Genomic DNA, 25,018 nt, shown 5'->3' with positions numbered 1-25,018 from the left:
AATGACTTCACTGTTTGGAGTAGCTGGATTGTAGATTGTTGGGTTTCATGGAGAGGAAGGTAAAGAGGTCTTTATGGTTTTCAGAGTTTGGAGACCTGTAAATGCAGCTGAGGAATGTTACTAGGTGGGGCAAGGAAACTTTCAGCCAGGGAAGGTCAAAAGCAGGGGGTTTTAAATTTAGCATTCTCTGGCAAGCAAAAACTGGCCAAATATTTACCCAAATCACCCCTACCCCCAAACACGCATTCCCATAGGCGGCTCTCCCCTGTTCATTAAACATTCTCTGAACTTTAATCAAAATAAATAAATAAAAATCCAATCCTGACAGATTCTGACATCATAGTCCATTTTGACATTACTGTTCACTGATGTAACATTTTGGTAGATACTATTGACCTTTAGGCCACATTTCCCTTTGACATGTTTATTCAGAATTGCCATGAAAAATATTCAAATTATCTGGATGGATATGCATTGGGTTCATATACATATGTTATATATGCATGCCACAGTCTGCTAGGCAGTGGCAGAGTATAGAGGTGCTATATTTTTTTAATAGCAACTTCACACATGTAAGAGAAAAATTAAATTTAATTTATTACTCTTCTATAGGAGAAATTACTCCTATACAGAAGTAATAAATTATTTAAAAAAAAAAAAAAATATATAGTATCTAACATGCATGTCTCTATTAAACAACTAGTAACAGGGTACGGAGTATTTGGCAGTTGCTGTTACTCTTTGTGCTTCTGCAACAGGTAGTAATGATGATTGCAAGCATGAGTCTTGCAATCATCATTATTGCCCATCACTATACCAAAATTAGTAAAATATCAGCAGAAAAATGGGTTTGACATTTCACTATTCCAAAATAGAAAAAAATATACTTTAGTCCACATATCATACCTTTTATATTAATGGATAACATGAAATATGTGGGGAGAAGAAAGTAAATAATATCGAAGTACTGGTTATATATCAGATTTGAAATTTATTATTATTATATGGTTTGTGTGTAGCTCAGTGAAAGTGCCATCCATGTCTAGATTGACCGAAGAGGGAGCGTTGTAAGTTCAATTCTAGTCGCTGTCTAGAGGAACTTTTTAGGCTGGCCTGGTTGGCTGAGTGGTTAGCATATCTGCTCTCCAGCCAAAAGGCTGCGGGTTCGAATTCCGCCGTGGGCATGGATGTTTGTGATTGTCTGTGAAAATTCTAGTGGTGAATGTCGGTGGTAGATGACAAAGGTAGTAGCGGTTGGTAGATAGAGATGGAAAGTAGAACAGGTGCCCTCCCTCGATGAGCCTTTGGACTCCCTGGAGGTGTTATATATTAATAATAATAATTATTATTATATGGGTCCATGGAGTCTAAAGTCTCATCCCAGGAGACCCAAATTCTCTAAACAATCTATCATACCTCTCCTTGAACCCATTAACAGACAAAGCACTCACAACTGACTCTGGCAACCCATTCCACTCATTCACAAGTCTTCAAGCAAAATAATCTAGTCTTGCACTCCCTACTAACCATAGCTATTCAACTTCCAGGGATGATCCCTTGTTCTGGCCTCTCCAGCCAAGTGCTGAAACATTTCCCCTGCATCAATCCTATAAAAAAACCTTTGAGCAACTTAAATGTTTCTATCATATCCCCCATTTTTCTCCTCTCAACCAACTTCTGCAATCCAAACACCCTCAATCTATTTTCATAGAGAATTCCACAGAGCACTTACCTCTGAATCTTCTACCGAGCTTCCTCATCTCCAAGAAACCCAGGAGACCAGACCTGAGCACAGTAATCCAGATGTGGACATATCAAGACCTTGTATTCCTCTTTATAAAAGAGGAATAACAGCTTCCTTATCTCTACTTGTTAATGTGTTCTGCAATAGCCAAGCAATAGCTTAGAGGACATACTGCTATCTTAGCAGTATGTCCTCTAAGCTTTAGCTCCCTGTCTTCTACTACCACCACTAAATCTCTAGCTTCATCTATTTCCTGGAGTTCAGTGCCATTAATGTGATACACAGCTTGTAATCTGTTTATCCCAAAATGCATAACTTTACATATATCCACATTAAACTGATACCCATTATCTTTTGCCCATACTGTCAGTGTATTTAAATCATCTTGCAAGCTCTCCACATCGCTTTGATTAAATATTACTCTACTAATTTCACATCATCAACAAATAACTGAATATTTCCTTTCAGGTTATTTTCTATATCATATACACACAAATTAAACAGTAATGGGTCCCAGCACTAAAACTTGCAGCATTCCATTAGTCACCTGTTTTTTGTGTCGATTCTGCACCTCCATATATCACTTTTTGATATCTGTCCACCCTCTTATCCACTTAACCTGTATCATATCCATCCCCATTTGTTCTAATTTGCATAAGAGTTCCATGTGGTATTCTGTCAAATGCCTTTGCAAAATCCAGCAGATCATGTGGTCATTTCCTTTATCCAATTCTACTCTTACTCTGTTATAAAAAAAAAAAAATAGTAAATTACTAAGGCATGAGCAACCCTTCACAAAGCCATGTTCCCCCTCATACAGTGTCATATTTTTATCCATCCATTCTTGAATTCTCTTTTTGACCAATTTTTCCAGTACTTATACCACCACGCGTGAGATACTGATTGGTCTATAATTTGCTACTGCAGTCTTAGAACCTCCTTTATGCAACAGAATTATTTTGCCCTCTTTCCACTCCCTTGGAACTTGATCAGACCTGAGACTTAAATTAAAGAACCAAGTCAGAAGCATTGTCGGTTCCCTGGCTATGCCTCTGAGTAATTTGCACATTCTCGCAAACCCCCAGCTGATATCCCATTTAATCCCTCAGCTGCATTTACATGGAGATTCTGCAATATCCTAAAAATCTCCAAATTCATCCACCTCTGTTCCTGCATTAGTGTTTGTCACATATGTTAAAGCATTAACCTCACTAGGAGGAGGTATTCTTGCAAAGATTATATCATCCCAAGGAAGATTAACCTTAATGAGTAACTCAATTATTTTATCTGCTTCTGTCACCTTGTGACTATCATTACTCATTAAGGTTAATCTTCCACAGTCATTCTTCCTCTTACTTGCCACATAACAGAAGAAGTCTGGAATTTCCTTTGGCCTGCTTGGCTAAATTCTTCTCATAATCTGAATTTTCCTTCCTGGCCATGCTAGTCACCTTTCTTGTCTGAACCTTGTACTTTTCATGGATCTTCTGGTCACCTTTGTCTTTATATACCCTCCACAGCATTTTCTTCTGCTGCAGCTGTGCTTAATATTACTCATCCATCTAAATCCTACCTGATTAAACCTGCTTACCTTAGGTATACAATTTAATATTACTTCTTCTAGATGATCCTTAACAATCTCTCATACACTACTAACATCCTTATCCTGCAGTGTGTTTTATGCTGTGACACAGATTTAAGCTTCTTCTTAAGCCTGTCATAATCACCTGCCTTGTAGTTCCACATATACAGAATATTCCTCATGTTGTACAATCTCCCACGTCAAGACTTATGGTTACTTTCACCAGTTGGAGGCAATGTGGTCACCTTGGTTATGGATATCTCTTTTGATCCTCTGACTCGAGTAATTATCTCTTAGTAGGTGTCTAAATTTCATTTCCTTCCTGCCATGTGATCTTTCTTCCTTCCAGTCTATATCTCCATAGTTGACCCCTATAATAATCGCTCGACCTGTACTCATTGTACTAATTTGCCGATGCATGTCTTCCAGATCATCTGTGCAACTTTCTGGCCTATAGCAACAACCAACTGTATGTTTTGTCTTACTGACTTTAATCTCACACCAGACTGCTTCAAATGAACAGCCACCCTCCCACCTATCTCCTGTTCTTTTTGACTGCAATTCATCTGCTATCATCTGCAGTATTCCTCCACCCATCCTGTCTTCTCTATCTTCCCTGAAAATACTAAACCCTTCACATTCAATCCCTGTAACTACATCATCTGCTGTTAGCCAAGTCTCACTAATGCTTATAATTTTTTTCCAGGTTACACTAACCATTCTGGCATTAGTATATAGAAACTGCAGCATCTCTCTGGTACCCCCACCCACCTTTACTTCCTGAATTGACTAGCCTATTCAATATTTTTGCTTGAGAGACTAGATTCTTCACCTGGTCATTCTCACACGCACTTGCTTCAGGGTACCTACACACACACAAACTCACTTGTTTCCACCCTAATTGCTTAAGTTTCCCTGAATTTGTGTTTCAGCATGCTCGGTGAACAAAGCTCTCTCTCTGGACATCTAACACCAAAACCATTTAGATGCAGTCCATCAACATTGTACAAATCCTTCTTTCTGTCAAATACAGACCATAGATCCACCAATCTTACATCATTCTTTTTGGACAATCTATTGTAGACTCAAAAACATTTTGGAGATGCATGATAGAGATTGTTAAATGAAGGTAGAGAAATATGGTTGTGGTTCTTTTGAATCAATTTTTTCCTGCATCTGATTTTGCAATTTCCTAATTTGACACCTTAGATTTGAGTTGATGAGAAAATAGCAATGCAATTAAGAAGGAATAATTAAAATGGTGCTAGCCTGAGGAGCATCCCATGTGATTAGCAGAGGCATGAAAGCTCAATTTATAAACTTGAAAGAAGAAAATTGATCAGGGTATACAATTGCAGTATAAAAATATAATTTAGTTAGGGTATTAATATTTTGCAACTGCACTGCAAAAAATTGACTGAGATATTATGGTAGACAGGGAGTTGAATTTTGTGGGATACATTGCAAAATTGGTAAAAATGAAATATTAAGTTAAGAAAGCCATTGAATAAGAACATTGACATTGTTTCTCTTTATAAATACTTGATCTCACTGCATCTGGGCTACTCTACACAGACCTTGGATTAAATAAATGAGTAAAAAGGGAAAAGATGATGTATAACTTCACAAATGAATATTTATATTAAAATATTAATATTAATTTTTATATATGATTATTAGTGCATTATATCCAGATACACAAATAGTAATATACAAATTTACTTATGTAGTATGATTACAGTATCCTGTATCCCCCCCCAAGAGTGGGTACATATCAGGAATTTGATAATGTTGAGGTTTAACATTGCCGACCTGATTGGCTGAGTGGATAGCATATCCTAAAAAACTGCAGGTTCGAATCCTGCCATGGGCATGGATGTTTGTGATTGTCTGTGGAAATACCAGTGGTGGTAGATGTTGTTGGTCGGTGATTGAATGGTGGAGATGGAGTTGTAGAGCAGGTGTCCTCCCTCGATGAGTCCTTTGACTCCCTGGAGGTGTCAAATAATAATGATAATAATAATAATAATAGCAAAATAGAGCTTTAAGGTGTGGATTTTAGCATAAAAAGAATATAAAATAATCTTTTGAAGAGGTTGAAGAATGTCTTGACCACAAAAAAAAAAAAAAAAAAAAAGAACATAGCAGAACATTCTCCAGTGAGATAAACTTGCAGAATAAATCTGTTGTATTTTCTGTTATGTTTTATGCTACGCTTACATCGGCACTGTACCATTGCAGGCCTTTGAAACTAAATTGGTAGGAACAGATTGATTAATTGTTATTCTGCAGTTTTCTACGGCTGTATATTGCATGTGTTCTTCTAGCTGGTTTGCCTATTTTGCAGGATTAGAAACCCAAGTTTTTGGGGAAAAGTATGAGACTTACTAACTCATATTTAGAACAAAAGTCCCAATAAAGGTTCCTCATGTCCTAGATGGGATTCAAATCTGGGTCTTTTCAACCAAATGGCATTGTTGAAACTGACTGAGGCTATGGAGGCTCTATATCAATAATAATTATCAGATACTTTTTCAAAAAGTATCTGATGACTTGGAAAGAAAATCTGCTATAAATCTAAATGTTTTCTTGCAGGGCAAGTTAGTGATAAGTGGAGGCAGTAGGAAGTTCTTGGATTATCAAGTCACAGTTTGACTATCTGTTTTTTCTTTTTTTTTTCTCTGTAGGCCACCGTCACCACTTCCTAGCCATAATGGATTTTTAGAACCTTATGATGTCTATTCTGTTGATAGCTTTGTTGCTAGTAAAAGGTAATTAAATAGATATATCTTACTGAAATATTGCAGATATTTAAATTTTTTAAATTAAAGTTATAATAGAGCAGGATCTCAATTTTCAAACTTTCCAACTTGTATGTCACATGTTGAACTAAATCTATTATTGTATGTCACATATTGCATTCCATTGTTTTTAATGTGATCTTTTTGTTAAATGTTATAATTCTTCAATACACATGGTAGTTCTGAGAATATTGCTGAAAAACCTAAGCATTCTATAAACATTTGCTTGAGATGGAGTTAATTTGATTAATCTGAATTTCAGACTCTTCTGTTTCATATGAATATTTTTCAAACTTTAATAATACATTTAGAGCATAAAATCAGAAAGCTTTCTTTATGCTTAAAGCAACAGCATTAATTGAAGTAACAACATATTCAAAATGATTAATTCATTCCGTTCTCAGCATTGATGATAATAGTTTGGTTGAAATTATACAGGAAACAACTGTTCAGAAATTAGCTTTTATAGTTTCAGAACAGATGTGCTGTTATGCTAAAGAAATCCTTTTAAATGGATATACATATGTAAAGAATGCTGAATAATGGAGTTCTAGGCAACAATCTCATTTTTCAGAATGGTTCGAGTTGGAACATTGTAACAGGATTTCTTTAAATAAGCACTCTTGTCTAAAACTGCTTTCCAGCAAATATCTCCAGTTAATAATAGTGGCAGATGTTCTATAATAAAGTAATGTTTGAGCTGAATAAAGAAAATAGCTGCACCATGATAATGCTGGACTTTGCAAAGGTATATGATGTGATACAACACAGAACTCTGGAGAGGTCTTAGAGAGGTCGCTCATGTCACGAAAGAAGTAGCGGTGTGTAAAGAAGGCTCCCATTTCAGATAATTTTTTTTTTGAAATAAGTAATAGTATAAAAGTGTGTGTTCATGTGTAAGAGTTGCTATAAAGGTTGTGTGCTTGTAGTGTTATTAATGTGTGGAATATTTTGTTCAAGTTTATTTACAAATTCGTTGATATTAGAGTAACCAGCAAAAGAAAGATGGTGTGCGGCTTTGTCCATGCAAAAATTTAATTTAGACTTCAGTTGTTTCATGAAATGTGAGGTGTGCTATATGCACTCATTTGATTATATAGATAAATTGTGGATATTTAAGGTGGATGAAAGGAGTGTGTGTGTGCAAAGTGTGAACTGAATGAGGACCTGATCAGGTGCTAATTTGTTGATGACTGAAAGTGTTAGTAGCGAGAATGCCACGAGAAGGATGAGTGCTCATCTGATAGAGAACTGTGTAAAAGAGCAGTGAAAAAATGTTAAAAAGTTTTGAAAAAGAGAACAAGCCATCTGAGAAACTTAATCAATGTAAGAAAGATAAAAGTGATGTGAATGTGGCAGAAATTGTGAGAATGAATGAAAGCAAAAGTATGATGCAAGATTCGAAAGCTCAAAAACTCAAAAGAATGAATGAGAGTGAAATGTTATGTAAGATTTGAAAGTTGAGTTGGTTAGGATGAGGCAATAGATGAAATGGATGCAGAATGAAGTTAAGAAAATTCAAGATATGTATGGAAGAGTGAAAATGATGAAAACAAATAATGTTGGTATAAAAGAGGTAATGAAAACCTGCAAGTAATGTTGTATGGTGATTCAGTTATTAAAAGGTGTGCTGGATGAGAGGATGCACAAAGAATGTTTTACTGGAGGTAGAATGAGTAGAGTGATTGAGGCATTGGATATGAGAAGTATGCGAGTGAAAGAATTGGTAGTTGTAATAGGTACAAATGACTTCACTGCGAAGAATACGTCAGATTGGATATCAGGAGGTTGCTTAGACAGATAAAAGAGAAGAGTGTGATAGAAAGGTAGTAAGCATGTTGCCTAGGTATGACAGTGGTGAGAGAGGTGGAGAACAAGGATTATGAATGATATGTTATCGGAAATGTGTGAGGAGAAAGAAGTGCAGTTTGTTAATGTGTGTAATGAGTTTGAAGGACGAAGTGAACTGCATAAGAGTGATGGACTGCATTTGAGTGATTTTGGTGTGAGCTGCTTGGAGAGACTGCTGCTGGAAGGTAGAGAAGTGAATGCAGAGAATGAATCTGATCAAGTGGGAAGCAATGTGGAACAGCCAGAGACAGGAGAGTTTGAAGAGGTGGTTATGAATGAAGGAGTGAGCATAAGTATAGAGAGTGAGAGAACTGGTGTGCAAGATGGACAGGGAAACTGGGAGGCTCAGGGTGGACAGGGGAACACAGCGTGAAAAGGTGGATGCTCCAAGAGGATGTGAATACATGTGTAGACAGGAAAGGAAGGGGATGACCTGGGATCAAGAGAAAACAGTTGGATTTGAAGGGGGGGGTCCTAAGATGAATAAGAAGAAAGGGAAATGGCTTGAGTTGAGCATGGAGAAATCAGATCGAATGAGTGGTATCAGTGGAACTAGCTATAAATCCAGCAATGAGCTGCTGTGTTTGTATACAAATGCTAGAAGGGTAAAAAACAAGGCAAATGAAATAGTTGCATTAATTGAGTCTGTTCACCCAAAAATTGTTCGAATAAGTGAGACATGGTTGGATGAGGACAACATCCTGACAGGAATAGAGATGGAACAGTATGATGTGTTTCATGAGGATAGAAAGGGTAAAAAGGGAGGGAGGAGTGCTATTGATGATAGAGAAAGTTATGTCCATACAAAGTAGAGATGCAAGAGAGAAATAGTGCCAGTGGTTTTGAGGCAGTATAGTGTGAGACAGAGGTGAATAGAATGAAATACTTTGTTGGATGTTGTAATAGACCTGGTAATATGGATGGTAGTGACTATGAAATGTATAATCAAATTAGCCAAGCAAATAAGAAAAGGGTGATCATTATGGGTAATTTTAATTATGGCAATATAGGCTGGGGTGATGATATAGCAAGTGGAAGTAAAGAAAATGAATTTCTTGAGTTTTTGAGGGACTACCTCAGACAGTATGTAACAGAGGGCACATGAAGATTTGAGGGTCTTGGATTTGATAATCTCATCAGAGGATGTAATTATAAATGAGGTGTCAAATCACCCTCCAGTTGGCGAGAGTGACCATGAAGTGATTACCTTGGTGGTTGCCTGCAGTGTGAGGACCTCTGTGAGAAAAGGGTATATGTGGAACTACAAGGGTGGTGATTATTAATAGCTCAGGAGACAGCTTGCAGGTGTAACATGGAGTAAGGAGTTAGCTGGAAAAGAGATCGTTGCAGATCATTGAATGAGGAAATTAAGCATGCAATGCAGTGGAAAAAAGGCATTATGAATGCAGCATAGAAGTGGTATAACTAATTTCATGAGGATTACAAAGACCAGGCAAGGCTGGTGACTTGATTGGTAAGGGTAGCAAAAGTGAGGTATGAGCAGCAGTTAGCTAATGAAGCCAAAAAGAATCCTAGAGTTCTTTCGATATGTAGCCAGCAAAAAAAAGATTAGGGAAGATTGACATTGATTGGAGAAAATGACATAAGGGCAACTGCTGTTGAAGACATAGTGGAGATACTTAATGAGCAGTTCCTAAAGGTCTTTCATTCTTGTGAATGTGACTTCATGGAGAGATTGAGAGCAGTTGATGATGGAGGAGGGACTGACTGTAAGTGAGCAACAGGTGTATGGGGAATTCAGCAAACTTGATGTTAATAATGCTATGGGAATTGATAATATATCACCATGTATTCTGAAGGAATGTGCCAAGGAGTTGACAGTCTGCCTTGACATATTTTTTAATGAGTCTTGCATGGGGTCAAGTTCCAAAGGAGTGGAAGGAGAGCAAGATTGTGCCACTTCATAAAAGAGGTGATAGCACTCAAGCATCAAATTATAGGCCTATCTGTGTGTCAGGTGTTGTGGTTAAGTTGTTGGAGAAGCTGGTGAGAACTAGGATCCAGAATTGGGTTGACGACAATGGTATTATCTTTGATGGACAGCATGGATTTGCTAAAGAGAGATCAGGTTTTCATAATCTACTTACTTATTGCAATAAGGTGATGGCTTTCTTGGACAGAGGAGAGGGATAGATACACAGTAATATACTTAGATTTCTCAAAGGCTTTTGATGGATTACCACATGATAAGTTGATAGTGAAACTAGAGTGGATGGGGTTTGATATTAGATTAGTGCATTGGATTGGAGACTGGCTATCTGATAGGTATTAGCAAGTTGTGTATGGGGGGAGCATTATCTCGGAAGAGGAAAGTTATTAGTGGTCTCACAGATCCTCAGGAGTCTGTTTTAGGGCCATTGCTGTTTAACTTGTATGTTAATGATATTAGCAAAGATTTGGATGGAGATATTCAGTTGTTTGCAGATGATGCAAAGTTGGGACGAGCTATGAAGAGTAGAGATGTTGTGGTCTTACAAGAAGACTTGAATAAATTGAGTAAAGTGCACAGGAATGGGGGATGTGAGTTCAATGTTGCAAAATGTAAGATTTTAAAATTTGGGGCACAAAAATGGAATGCAGAATTTACTTTGTAGGGATTTATTGTTGGAGGTGGAGGAAATACGAGATCTTGGGGTGATAGTGAATAAGGATCTGAAATTTAGGAGACACATTGCCAAAATTGTAAGGACAACACAAAGACTATTGGGAATGATCAGAGGACACTGACCTGTAGAAGAGGGTAGATTTTTATTCCATTGTATAAGGCTTTGATTAGGCCACACATGGACTACTGTGCCCAAATTTGGTCATTTGGTTTTCAAAAGGATGAAGAGATGTTGGAAAGGGTTCAGAAAACTCAGGAAGAGGGGGGGAATATGATAGAGACCTACAGGTTTATAAGGGTTGTTATGGGGATCAGCGTTGGAGAAGTTTTACAGAAAACAGTGGGAGATCAGGGGAGAACCGGAGGTCATCCCTGGAAGCTGTATAAGGAGGGTGTGAGCATGGGAGTGAGACGCAGGTTTTTTGCATGCGAAGTTGTGAATGATTGGAATGCCCTGCCTTAAAGTGTGGTGTCTACAGAGAATTTAAATGTGTTTAAGGTGTGGTATGATGAGCTGTGTGTATGACAAAAGGACCTCCTAGATGAGTCTTTGACTTCATGGGGTCTTGGGGTAATAATAATAAATTGGTGAAATGGGATTGATATGCAGTTGATAATATGGATAATTGGATGGCTGATGAATAGACTCCCAGTAAGTAGAGTATGGTAGAGCAAAATCTAGAAAAATTCAGGTGATCTGGGGTGTTCTTCAGGACTCTACTTGGATTGATGATATTTAATTTATACATTAATGATTGTGAGGAAGAGAAAGTAATAGGTAATAAAGGTGACATGTAGATCCAGCAGGATGATTTAAATAGACTGACAGATTGGGCAAAGAATAATGTTAGCTGATTGTATGGGTGTACACTTTGGGATGAAAGATTACAAGCCATGTATTATTATTACATAACACCTCCAGGGAGTCCAAAGACTCATTGAGGGAGCGTACTTACTCTACAATTCTCTGTCTCCACCACTCCATCAATCCACCAGCCGCAACTACCTTCATCATCTACACCAACGCCATCTACTGCTGACCACCACCACTAGTATTTTTCACAAACAAACATCCATGCCCACGGCGGGATTTGAACCTGCAGCCTTTTGGCTGGAGAGCAGATACACTAACCACTCGGCCAGCCAGGCCAGCTTAATGTTGATGGAACTGAACAAGAAATTAATAATTAAGAATTTGGGGATGGTGCTGGACAGGGAGTTGAAATTCAAAGGACATATTGCAAAACCAGGCTATAATAGCTTAATAACAGGTCACTTATATGTTGAAGAGCATGCTGACAAGTAGTGAAGAAAGTTATTTTCCTTATTTTTATACAACTTTGGTACCAATGCATCTTGACTGTTGTGCACAGATCTAGTTGCTTATGCTGATTGGAAATTAAGGAAAAACTCAGTGCATCATTTATTGCAAAGATACGACATCATACATATCAGTTTCTACAGACAGCCTTACAACAAAACTATACAGTCAATTCTAAATACATAAACAAGCACACTTAAATAAGCATTCATGTTTTAAAATTGCTTATGTGGATTAGCTTGGTATCACATTCCAAAGAATTCTGTGATTAGTTTTAACACCATCCTGAGCCAACACAGACTTGGGAGGATTGATACAATACATGTAGCCTTGATTTTATCACACATCTTCTCTACTGAACAGTCTGCTTGAGACCAAAATAAAGGAAAAGCATTTGCGTGGCAAATGCTTCCTTTATTTTGTGGAACCATTTCAACTCTGTGATAGAAATACTATAAAATTATAGATACTTGTTATAAAAATCAAGTGGATATTAAATCCAGCATTATTTCAAAGCTGAATATAGAAACTATAAAAGTTTCATGTTCATATGAAATTTGACTGGAGAGCTTGTGGGAATACACTTGTCGGCATTTAAGAGTTCCCCTAACTGGACCTAATAGGAGAGATGATCGCTATGCCCAGGCATACATATATTCCCCTCATATTGGTCCATTTTGATAAGGTTTCACTGGCCTGACAGCTGTTTCAAACTGGTTGGTTTTCGTCAGAGACCAGCCAGAAACCTTAAGAGAGCAAAAACTCTCTTTCAACACTAAGGAACTTGAAACGTTGGAGAGATGTATTTTCCGTAAGCAAACTCTCGGTTGGTGCTTAAAAGTATTTACTAAAATAAAGAGCCAAAAGGCTTCACTTCGACAATGCAAAAATTTCATATATGGATGCTTGGGCATAGCAATCATCTCTCCTATAAGGTCTGACTAGGGCATCTTGTAAATGCCGGCAAATGTATTCCGGCACGCTCTCTGGTCAAATTTCATACAAAACTTTTATAGGTTCTGCATTCGGCGTTGAAATAATGCTGGATTTAATATCCACTTAATTTTTATAATTTTTGCATTGCTGAAGTGAAGCCTTTTGGTTCTAAGATGATAACACTAACTGTAGATTATATGATATACAAGATGCAGTCCAAATTCACTGTAGTGAACTAAGGACCATTGGAATGTTTTTTTATAGTGAATAATTTGTTATAATGATTAATTTGCTGTGAATTTCTTTGAGAAGAGCATTATGCCCATGATGATTTTGTTGGGCTTTTAGTTCAACAGTTCAATCATCTGGGCTTTCCACCTGTTCTCTTAATCTCCTCCCCCTTTCCTAAAAAAATCCAGAATGTAAAAATCTATTGCCATCCCTAGAAATTTTTTCTAGGGTGGGTCACCTCAGAATAAATGCATGCATTCTTAGAAGGTGTAAGATATAGATCTGCTTCAGGTCTTACCAAAATTTAGCTACCTTGATCCATTTGCTAAATGATCCTATCCACCATCTAGACCATCCTGGGATCTACAATATTCCTTGTACCTGCAAACTTCAGACAAACAGAACTGCTGATATCTATCTGGACGAAGACAGAAATTATCTGCCATCTGCACTACAGCCATTCTGGTGTAACACACCAGAATGGCTGTAGTGCAGATGGCAGATAATTTCTTATCACCACATATCACCAGATCCAGGTGGAAATCCTTCCTCTTATACAGAAACAGATTTAAATCAGAGAGACTCTTTCTGGAATCCACCATAGCATTACAACATTCTCCAAGCTTAAACAGATTTTGCTGCATCTTCAAGTGTCATCCCTTAGAAGGAGGTTGGCAACCATGTCACGGAACCTTTTTCTTTCTTTTGCTGCTCTGGAACATTTATGGTAATTCAAGCCAGTCCAGTCCTTAATGTCTTCAAACCACGTTCTCCTGGGTCTACCTCTCCCTCTTTTCCCATCCAATTTCCCTTCTAATATTAATTTCTGAATGCCTTCTTGTCTAGTTAGATGTCCAAAATATTTAAGTTTTCGCTCTTTAATTATTTTCATTAAAGTTCTTTTCCTTTTTTTTTTCTTTAAAACATCTTCGTTTTTCATTTTCTCTGTCCATGGTATTTTCAACATTCTTCTGATGGTCCACAATTTGAAATCTTCTAATTTTTTCTCTGCTTCTTTATTTAGAGTACAAGTTTCACTGTTGTAGAGAAGGCTTGACCAGATATAGCATTTTATTAAGCTTTTTCTTGTGTCTATATTAATATCTCTGGATGTTAGAACAGTTTTCATATCAGTAAAGGCTTTTCTTGCTATCTCTATTCTTGTTATTTCTTTAAGGGAATTTCCTCTGTCTGTAAACATTTGTCCCAAATATATAAAAGACTGAACCTGTTCAATTTTCTTTTTGTTAACAGTTATGTTCAGTTTCTTATTTATTGGTTCTTTTGATATAATCATGCACTTTGTTTTCTTTAGGTTAATAATTAGTCCCATGTCTAAGCTTCTGTTGTAAATTTCTGTGATTAAGTTTTGAAGATCATCTTCAGATTCAGCTATAAGAACTGTGTCATCTGCATACCTGAAGTTGTTGAAGTTCCTACCTCCTGACTTTTACACCCTTCAGTTCTGAAATATTTTTAAAAACTTGCTCACTATATATATTGTACAGTAAGGGTGATAAGACACATCCTTGCCTTACTCCTTTTTTGATTTCAAAGTTGCCAGAATATGTATTTTTATATCTTATTGAGGCCATTTGATTCCAGTATATATTTGTAATTATACATAGATCTTTTCCTTTTAACCCATTATTCTGTAGGATATGTATTAATTTCTTGTGATCTATTGAATCAAATGCTTTGGTGTAATCAATAAAACAAAGATATATGCTTTTCTGGTTGTCAAGGCCTCTTTCACATGTTTTCAAATTGAAGATTCCTTCTCTTGTACCTTTTTGTCTTTTTGGAAACCTGATTGAGTGTTTTCTATTTCTACTGACAAAGTGCCTTTTATTCTTTCTAGGATTATTCTCATTAGTAATTTTGTAACATGGCTTGTTAAACTTATTAGTCTATATTCTATATAGACTAATTAGTCTATATTGCTGCATCAGATTGTCAAAAATCTGAGAAACTATCAATTTGAGACCTTCAGTAAGAGTAAGGTTCCATCCCTGTACAGAAAATTTTCACTATAGCAAATATCATTATAACAAACATGAAGTCCCAATCTGCTATGAAAGCTTGGATGTTGATTACTATAGAGGGTACCAGTTAGACTGTAAAGAGCTTGCTTTTTTTTTTTTTTTCAATCAGTCTGTTTGCCAGCCTGCTGGTGTGCCTGTGTCCATTTGCTTAGTATATTTCTTTGCTCATGAAGATGCCTTGGTGACCAAGGCAAAGTATTGGTTTAGTAAGCTACAATCAACACTGAATTTAGTGATTATCACTAAACATGAGTGATAATCAACATCCAAACTTTCATTCCAGATTGGGACTTCTTGTTTGTTTGTTATAATGATATTTGCTATGGTGAAAATTCACTGTAATAGATTTAAAATGCTATCTAAAATCAATATTTGCAAGCTTAGGTAAAGTGTAATGTGTAATTTGATCATAATTGCTGGGCATTGTGGCAGGTTCTTGTAATCACTTATCAGTTCCTGACATTTTGAACAGCATAACACAATCCATCTTATACACAGGGAACCATCCGACTTGGTACAATAAAATAGTCCTGATTCATCAATATTGCAAATGTCATCGACACTAAATAGGGATTATGTATTTTTCTTTAACACTTCATATGGTAGAGGTTACTGGCTGACCAGTTAAATGGAATCATATCCCAAATAATTGAAGCACATTCTTGTTATATATTCTCATTTTGTTTTAGTTCTTCCAGACTTGTATCAATAAAACAGCTGTTCTGATTAACCAGTGGACCATTTAACTGGAATCTGTTGTATACAAATTAAAGAGTAGTAGCCCTAGTATCAAGCGTTAAGGCACTCCACCAGTCATCCTCATTCTTTTAGATTCCACTCCACCATATACTACTCTCTAGTGTCACCTCTAATGGTATAGCTATTTTCTTTATCTAATTCTTTTGTCATTCTATTATGAAATGTGAGTAAATTACCAAGGTTTAAGCCAATAAGAATACAATTTGGTTAGCTAAATCCCAAATTGCCAGCCCATCCTCGTTCGTTCAGTATCTAGATACCTAACAGGGTGCACCACGAGAAGGTGCGGATTGGACATTAGGTCAGAAGCCCTGGTCGGTTGTCCACATTCCTTTAAAGGCTATGTGGAGGTCTCTTCTCAGTTATACAGCTTTGACCCTTAGGCAACCATAGGTAGTCTTTTTTTACTTTGTTAAGAGTGCATCTTTTCAGTGACTGGATAATGTTAATTTGAGTTGGCAAAATGTCAGCATGTAAATATTTAATTTAATTAATAAGTTAGATGTAAATGAGAACTAAAGATTATGGTATGATAATATCTACAGAAAAATAAAAAACTATGGCCTTTAAAGGACAAGATCCAGCAAGAACTAAGATAGTAATAGATAACAAGATCTTAGAACAGGTGAATTCATTTAACTACCTAGGATGTATGATCACATATGAAAAAGATATAAATGTAAAAACTGCAAAATATTTAAAAATAACAGGTGTAATTAACTCAATATTTAAACCAAACCTAGTTGAAAAACAAACCAGACTAAAAGTATACAATACATTAGCCCTACCAGTCTTAATGTATGGAAGTGAAATCTGGACAATAAAACAAAAAGACAAACAAAGATTAATAACAGTAGAAATGAAGTTTATGAGAAAAACTGCAAAGTGTAGTCTATTTGATCAGAAAAGAAACGAAGAAATTATGAAAGAATTAAACCAAGAAAAAAATTATTACTGATAATTTTTTCTATTATCAGTAATAGAAAAAATTCAAAAATATAAACATAAATGGATGGAACACGTTCAAAGAATGAAAATAGAAAGATTACCAAAACAAGCCTTAAAGTACAGGCCATTAGGAAAAAGCAAACCAGGATGTCCTCTTAAACGATTCAACGATGACTTCTAAGGCCGGAACAGGCCACGTTATGCCTAAATCCTTGATACGCATGATGATGATGATTAATAAGTTATTTGTTTCATTTCTACTATACATGTTGATTCTTCCAGAAACTTCAGAATAAGTATAATAGCTATAGAAACCATCATCATCCATTATCAAATTCTCATATGTATCAAGGGGTGTGTGTAGGATATTATGATATCCTATTACATGATTTCATTAATTAATATTACATGAATCTGTTATCTGTTGGCACTCCAATATTGTCTGATCTTATATTTCTTTTAAGACACTTTGAGCTGCATCACTCTACCTAGAACTCAGTCATCTTCTAGTCTTTTTCCTACTGTTTAGGCATCAAACATATGTTTTGCTAACTATCCCTCTCTCATTCTGTTTAAGTGACCATACCACCTGAGATTAGCTCTGTCAAGTCCCTTCTTATTTCATTTGTAATGAATCTGCCATTGATATCTGTTTGCTTCTTTAATTAGTTTCAAAATTCATATTTGCTGTCTAGTTGCTAATCAGCTGCTTTATTTCCAACTCACTCAACTTTCATATTCATAAGTTAGTTTCTTTGAACACTGTCATGTACATGGCCACTTGTGATTTCTCTCTCTCTTATTTCATACAAATTTATTCAATTGATTAAGTTAATTCTGTTGTTTATTTTGATGTAAACTATAGTGCAATTATTTCAATATAAACATATATTGAAATAGAAACTTGAATAAGAAAAAAAAAAAACAGAATTGACAGACATAGCAAACTAGTCTCATAACTTAGTAGCTTAGGCAGTAATTCCAAGCAACCTAACCTAACTTTATTTGCTGTTGTATTGATTAACTGATAACTGAAGATTGTCAGCTGAACTCACATGATGTTGATTGATCAGTTCAGTTGTAAACAAATAGCTGTTTGGCGATATTGTATGCCTGTTTATGATGAAAACTGTTGTAATAATTAGCGCCTCCATAGTGCAATTGGAAGAACGATGGTACATTGTGCCCTTCGATTGGAATAGGCCTAAGTTCGATTCTCGTTACGATGGGAGGAATCTTTATCTGGACGATTTCAATCGAAAGTGAGTTAGCCGATCTCATATGGAGATGGCAGGGTTTTTTCTCCCAGAAACTTGGGTTTTTCATCCCGCATACAGACAGATCGGCCCTTCAGAACACAAGCAATTTACAGACAAAAAATACTAGTTGTGGTGGTGTTGGAGGTGGGCGGTAGATGGGGTTGATGGAGATGATTCATAGTAGAGGTTCGGTGCAGTGGTTGAGACAGTTGTAGGTGTTCTCCCACAATGAGTCTTCAGACTCCTTGAAGGTAACAGGAATAATATATCCTTATTCTAATTAGCAATGCGCTTTTGCCTTTGTAACCTTTCTTACTTATTCTGTTGCGTGCTATGTTTATCCATCTTTCGTATTTACTAGTTGTATGCCTATGAACACTGGAAAATTTATTTGTTAAGACTGCACTACCAGTATTTCTATATCGGCATAAGATTCAGTAATACGTCTGGTAGATATCTCCCTCTCTCTCTCTCTTACTAGCATCAATTCCTTCAATAAAGTTTACATAAACAGTCGTGGTTCTGAAGTATTTAAACTACACTTTTAATGCCTTAGTTGTTTCCCGCTCACAGATCCGAGTTTATTTAGGAACACTGTATTGTAAAATAAAAGATCAAGCGGCACTCTATTGACACATAAATAAAACACATTTATTTACATTAATAACAAAGTACATTAATTAAACGATAGGGAGGTTACTCTCTCTACCTATCCGTTCGACTTTTAGCATAAAGAAACAAACTTTCCCTTTTCAATATTAAATAACTATAAATATAATTACTCAATTACTTCTCTGCTTATTAAATCAAATTATTGAAACTCTAATTTACTCACAAAGAGGTTAGCTAGCTATGCTAAGTTATTCGCAAATCTTATGCCAATTATTAACATGCCAAATGGCTCTTATGGACACTTCTTATTATAATTAAGTTAATTCTTATCAGTTCATCTATAACGTATCTCCTATATTACAAAAGGAATATACAACAAAAGTAGGCACTAAAGTCCCTATGCTTTTCCTTTCATCTTGGGCCTTAGGCTTCCACTTCTGGAGAGTCTTGCTTCAGGGGGCATTTCGTCTGGATACTGGTGGGCTTTGGACTGCAATTTTCCGGTACTCGAAAAGCTCAGGCAAGAGGTTTCAGCATACGGGCTTGAAGATCGCTCTGCAGCTTTTGGCTTCGGTTGACCTCCCATGGCAAAAGGACTTCTGACTGACACTGTCTCAGGTTCTTACATCAGCTGTTCTCTCGTCATTCCCATTCTTCTCCTCTGGCATGGGCTCGCTGTAACATTTGGTCCTCTGGATCCTACTCCCAACTTTTCTGCCTCTAACTGCTGATCTCTCTGGTTCTCTCTGCTGACTCCAATAACTGTCCACTCTGATAACTGCCCACACCGATGTTCGGCTCAGTCCCCTTTTTATTTCACATTCTCTGGGACCTTGCACAAAGGGTTGTAACCCCCAAAGAATTCGGCACGACTTCTTGATCTTCTGTTAAGACCGGCCTGTTCTTTCTTCTCCTCTGTGTACTCCTTTAGTCCTATCTTGTTGGGCAGCAGAAACTTGTCTGAACCTTGCCAATCTCTTTGAAGGCGTTTATACGCAGAGCTCGCAAACAACTTTCTCATACACTCAAATCGTAAACAACTTTCTTATACCCTTATGTAGAGCTATTATACAAAGTTCCAGTGGCAAAGCATTGCCTTTGTTTTTGACATTCTAGAAATTTTTTGTAAAAGCAGTAAATACAGTCAATTCCCATAGGGTTATTTATTAATATTTAGCATAAAATATATAGAGACATACAAGGTTATTTTTATAACAATCTCATGAGACCTGACCTTTGTAAAAATTGATGTAAAGTGCTTTGGTATTTCCAAGCTACATCGAATTTTACACAGTCACAATATGTTGACATTTCATAATAATCAGTATGTTGTCATAAATAGGCTAATAGCCTATGGGAACAACATAAACCAAAAGCTTAGAAAAATCTTATTAAATCTAGGCTAGTGGCTTTAATTGGCCCTAAGAATACAATAGTTGTTAATAGTGTTTTCTGTACAGGCCTGTTAACAAGGCTATGTTATTTAGGTGAAATATTATTAGTATCTCCATATTATGGAATGTTAATAACAAGTTCTGACACAGCTTTAAATGCAATAATTCAGTAAATTGTTAGTAGTTGTGGACCATTTAGAATTACTGATGGGGTGTTTAACATATGTGCTAATTGCATGCATTTTCTCAGGTAAGTATGCTTGTGAGAGACAAATTCCAAGTTTGTTAGCAAAAAACAGAAACAAATTAAACTAAAAAATAAAAATTTCCTAGCATCCTACCTAGTCTTAAGAAAATGGAGAATAAATTAAAGTTGAGAATAATCAATAAATAGAGTTTCTCGTGTATATTTATAATTATAACAGTCTACATTGGATAGCATGGCATACACTTTTCATTTATTTCATTTAGTCTCTTGATATTGGACATGATAGAAACTTATAAGTTACTAAAAGGATTCTGTAAGATTGACACAAAAGAAATTTTTTGATACATGAGTAATAGTGTAAGAACAAGAGGCCACCTCTGGAAGTTGTGTAAGAATGTGGTTAGTAAGGGTGTGCAGACTAGGTTCTTTGCTTGGAGAGTGGTGAATGAGCAGATTGGATTGCCCAAGGTGGTCGTGAGTGCCCTAACAGTGAATTAAGTTTAAAGGAGAGGTATGATAGGTATTGTGTGAATAATGGTTAGTGTGGGTCTCCCATGATGAGTCTTTTGATAGATGGAAATACCCATATTATAATAATAATTATTATTATTATTAGCATTCATTGATTATTCTTATTTGATAAGATTTACAGGCTTTTCTTCTCATAATAAAACTAGACTTTAGCATGAAATGACTATTTTGTTATGATGTTCTCAAGTCTTATTCATACTTATTTATCTAGTTGCATAGCTGTTTCACTATTATATTTCTCCCTTGTGAAATACATTAGCATTATGTGTGTTGGAAACAATCTAGATACATAAATGACATTTAATTATTTTTATCTTTTATTTATGTATAGTCCATTACAACAGAGTGTCAGGTTTGATGGCTATCCTGGGGAGGATGAACATAGACTTATTTCTCGTTTCACTGCCCAGCTGTTAGATTCTGAACCTCCTGTAAGTATATTCTGAAAAGTAGTTTTGATGCACTGTACTGTACTGTATTTGCTTTATATAATACATTTGTATCACTTAAGAAAGAAATAATAAAAATTGTCAGAGCATCTGATGAAATATTATTGATGAATCCTGTTAGATTAGAAGATTGATTGTGAGAGGTCCATTAAATTAATAGCTGTTACATTTATATTATACTACATATGCATTCACATATCTGAGGGGTTTGGGAATGATAGAATAGGAGAGTATAGAAACAATAGAAGACAGGGAATGAGAAAGAGGTATGGGAATGATAGAAGAGGAGAGTATAGAAACAGTAGAAGACAGGGAATGATAGAAGAGGAGAGGATGGGAACAGTAGAAGAGAGGGAATGAGAGAGAGTTATGGGAATGATTGAAGAGGAGCGAATAGGATAAGTGGAAGAGAGGGAATGAAAGAGAGAGTTATGGGAATGATAGAAGATGAGAAAATAGGATAAGTGGAAGAGAGGGAATGAAAGAGAGAGTTATGGGAATGATAGAAGATGAGAAAATAGGATAAGTGGAAGAGAGGGAATGAAAGAGAGAGTTATGGGAATGATAGAAGATGAGAGAATAGGATAAGTGGAAGAGAGGGAATGAAAGAGAGAGTTATGGGAATGATAGAAGATGAGAGAATAGGATAAGTGGAAGAGAGGGAATGAAAGAGAGAGTTATGGGAATGATAGAAGAGAATGGAAACAGTAGGAGAGAAGAAATGGTAAGCGGTGTAATGTACGGTGACTCAATGATCCGTGGTGTGCAAGATAGAATGCGTGAGGAGTGTTTGCCTGGAGGAACAATAGAAAGTGTGGCTATGGCAATTAAGAGGGGTGAAAGGGTGGATGAGATGATTGTGATGGTAGGAACAAATGACTTGACAGGTAATGTAAATTGGGCAGCGAGATATATGAAATTCTTGCTTGAGGTAGTACAAAAGAAAACGCAGAGAGGAAAGATGGTGTGCATGTTGCCTGGGTATGATTGCGACGAGCTAAGCAGAAGAGCAATCATATCGAATAACAGAATAGCTAGAATGTGTCAGAAGAGAGGATTGGAATATGTGGATGCTTGGACAGCGTTTGAGGACAGAGAGGAATTGTATGCAAGAGACTGCTTGTATTTGAATGAGGAAGGACGTAGGCATCTGGAGAGATTGCTGTTCTGAACGAGTCAGTGTGTCAATGGAGGGAAACTAGAATGCCCAAGGTAGCAGGGGTGGCATCTTGTAGGAAAGGGTACTTAGGGAGAAGGGGGACAACATCAGGTAGTGCTGATCCCAGTGAAGTCTAAAGGGAATAATGCTGGGTATAGAAATAGTGGCATTTTTATGCTTTATGCTAATGCTAGGAGTATCCGGAATAAAGGAGAGAAATTGGTGGTGCTGATAGCATCAGCCTGGCCAAAGATTATTGGGATCATTGAGACATGGTTGACAGAAGAGGATATAATAACAGGAATAGAAGTAGCAGGGTACAACATTTTTTGGCAGGATAGAAAGGGAAAGCGTGGTGGTGGAGTACTGCTTATGATAAGTGACAACTTATGTCCTCTAAGAGTGGAGGCTTTGGAAGGTAGTGATACTAATGATTTTGAAAGCATATGGTGTGAGGTAGAGATAGGCAAGATGGGATATTTAGTGGGGTGTTGCTACAAACCAAGGGGCACAGAGGGTGGGATCCAGGAGATGTTTAGACAGTTGAGCTTGGCAGTGCAAGAAGAATGATTGTTATGGGAGATTTTAAGTATAGCAGTATAAATTGGGGAGAGGAAGATGCATGTAGCAATAAGGGAATGGAATTTCTAGAATTCTTGAGGAACAAATGTCTTAGGCAACATGTAATAGAGGGAACAAGAGGTTCAAGAGTTTTGGATTTGGTCATAGCATCAGAAGAGCTGATAATAAGTAAGATGACATCTCTCCCACTAGTTGGAGAGAGTGACCATGTGGTTTTGACTTGGAAGCTGAATCAACATGCAGGAATATCAAAGACGGGAATATATATGGAATTATAAGGCAGGTGATTACAATAGTCTTAGACATCAACTTGGGGAAGTTTCATGGAGGGAGGAATTGGAAGGCCAGGATATCATTAGTGCTTGGGAAATTGTGAAGGAATATTTATTAGCAGCAATAGTAAGCTAAATTCCACAAGTGACGAAGAGGACACAATTTGGTGTAAAGTGGATGACAAACAATATTAAATGTAGGAGCTGCATGTGAAAAAGAGGCTATGGAAGAGATATAAGGAGACAGGTGAAGAGCAGATGCATTGAATATAAGACACAGGATAGGAGAGTGACTAGTATGGCAAGGAAAGTGAAACTGGAATATGAGAAGAGATTGGCCCTAAGATCCAGAGAAAATCCTAGGGAATTTTTTTAGTTATGTGGGCAGTAGGAGGAGAAATGATTATGGAAGAATGCCATTGTGGGATAAAAATGGGAATAGAGTGACTGATGCAGAGGACATAGTGGAATTGTTCAATGAACACTTTATTGGTGTATTTCATCCTTGAGGAGTAAATTTTAATACTAGAGGGATAAGGTAGGTTCAAGGTTTACAGGTGCAGGAGGAGAATGTATTCCAAATACTGAGTTTTGAAAGAATGTGCTAAATAACTGACAGCTCCTTTGACCTGGCTATTCAATGAAAGTCTGGCTACAAGAAAGGTGTCCAAGGAATGGAAGGAAAGTAAGATAGTGCCATTGCATAAGGGCGGTAGCAGACTGGAAGTGTCTAATTATAGGCCAGTTTGTCTGTCATCATTAGTTGTTAAGATCTTAGAGAAATTAGTTAGTGACCATATACAACATTGGGCAGATGAGGGTAATGTTATCTGTGAGAGTCAACATGGATTTGTGAGGGGGGTGCTCTTGTTTTAGTAATATGGTAGTCTTTTACAATAAAGTTACAAGAGCAGTAGATGAGGAAAAGGCATATACTGCCATTTTCTTGGATTTAGTGAAGGCATTTGACAGGGTGCCACATGATAAGCTGATATTTAAGTTGCAGCACATGGGTTTGGATGTCAGGTTGGTTAACTGGATTCAGGATTGGCTGTCTGATAGGTATCAGAGAGTTGTATATGATGAGGCAGTTGCAAGGAAGCAGAAGGTTACAAGCAGGGTCCCACAGGGCTCAGTACTGGGACCTATGTTGTTTAACCTTTGTATCAATGCCATTGTCAATAGATTGCAGTGGGGGGGGGTTCAGTTGTTTGCAGATGATGTGAAGCTGGGAAGGGTTACTAGTAATAGTGCAGATGTGGTAGTCATACAAGAGGATTTGAATAACCTAGACAGATGGGCAAATGAATGTGGGTATCGGTTTAATGCAGCAAAATGTAAGGTCTTGAGGTTTGGGACACATCAATGGTACGCTGCATACTCTATTTGAGGAGATATACTGGAGGAAGTAGGGGAGACAAGAGATCTGGGGTTGATGATTGATAGAAACCTGAAATTCAAGGGACATATTGCAAAGTTGGTGATGGTAACACAAAGGATTGCTGCAATAATGAGAAGGATGCTGACCTGCAGATATAAAAGAATTATCATTCTGTTGTATAAGACCCTGATCAGACCACACTTAGACTATTGTCCTCAGATTTTGTCCCCAGGATTTGAAGAGGATAAATTAACTGTGGAAAAGGTACAGAGGTGAATAACAAAGACAGTTTCAGGACTGTACAATGTTAGTTATGAGAATTGGCTG

General features: G+C 36.8%; 1 protein-coding gene across 1 annotated transcript in view; it reads left to right on the top strand.

Moving 5' to 3' along the window:
• The window catches only part of LOC150095344 (dystrobrevin beta-like), a 243,568-nt gene that overhangs the window by 138,289 nt on the left and 80,261 nt on the right, over nt 1–25,018 (top strand). The window contains 3 exon segments of the mRNA XM_090410663.1: nt 6,014–6,097; nt 21,180–21,260; nt 23,753–23,774. Coding sequence (XP_090266789.1) covers nt 6,014–6,097; nt 21,180–21,260; nt 23,753–23,774 — 187 coding nt within the window.

The sequence above is a fragment of the Typopeltis vanoorti genome, chromosome 20 (assembly GCF_054136105.1).
Source record: "Typopeltis vanoorti isolate ZY-2024b chromosome 20, IOZ_Tvanoo_1.0, whole genome shotgun sequence".
NCBI classification, from domain to species: Eukaryota; Metazoa; Arthropoda; class Arachnida; order Uropygi; family Thelyphonidae; genus Typopeltis; species Typopeltis vanoorti.
The sequence above is the reverse complement of the archived record's forward strand: the minus strand, read 5'-3'. Positions and strand labels throughout refer to the sequence as shown.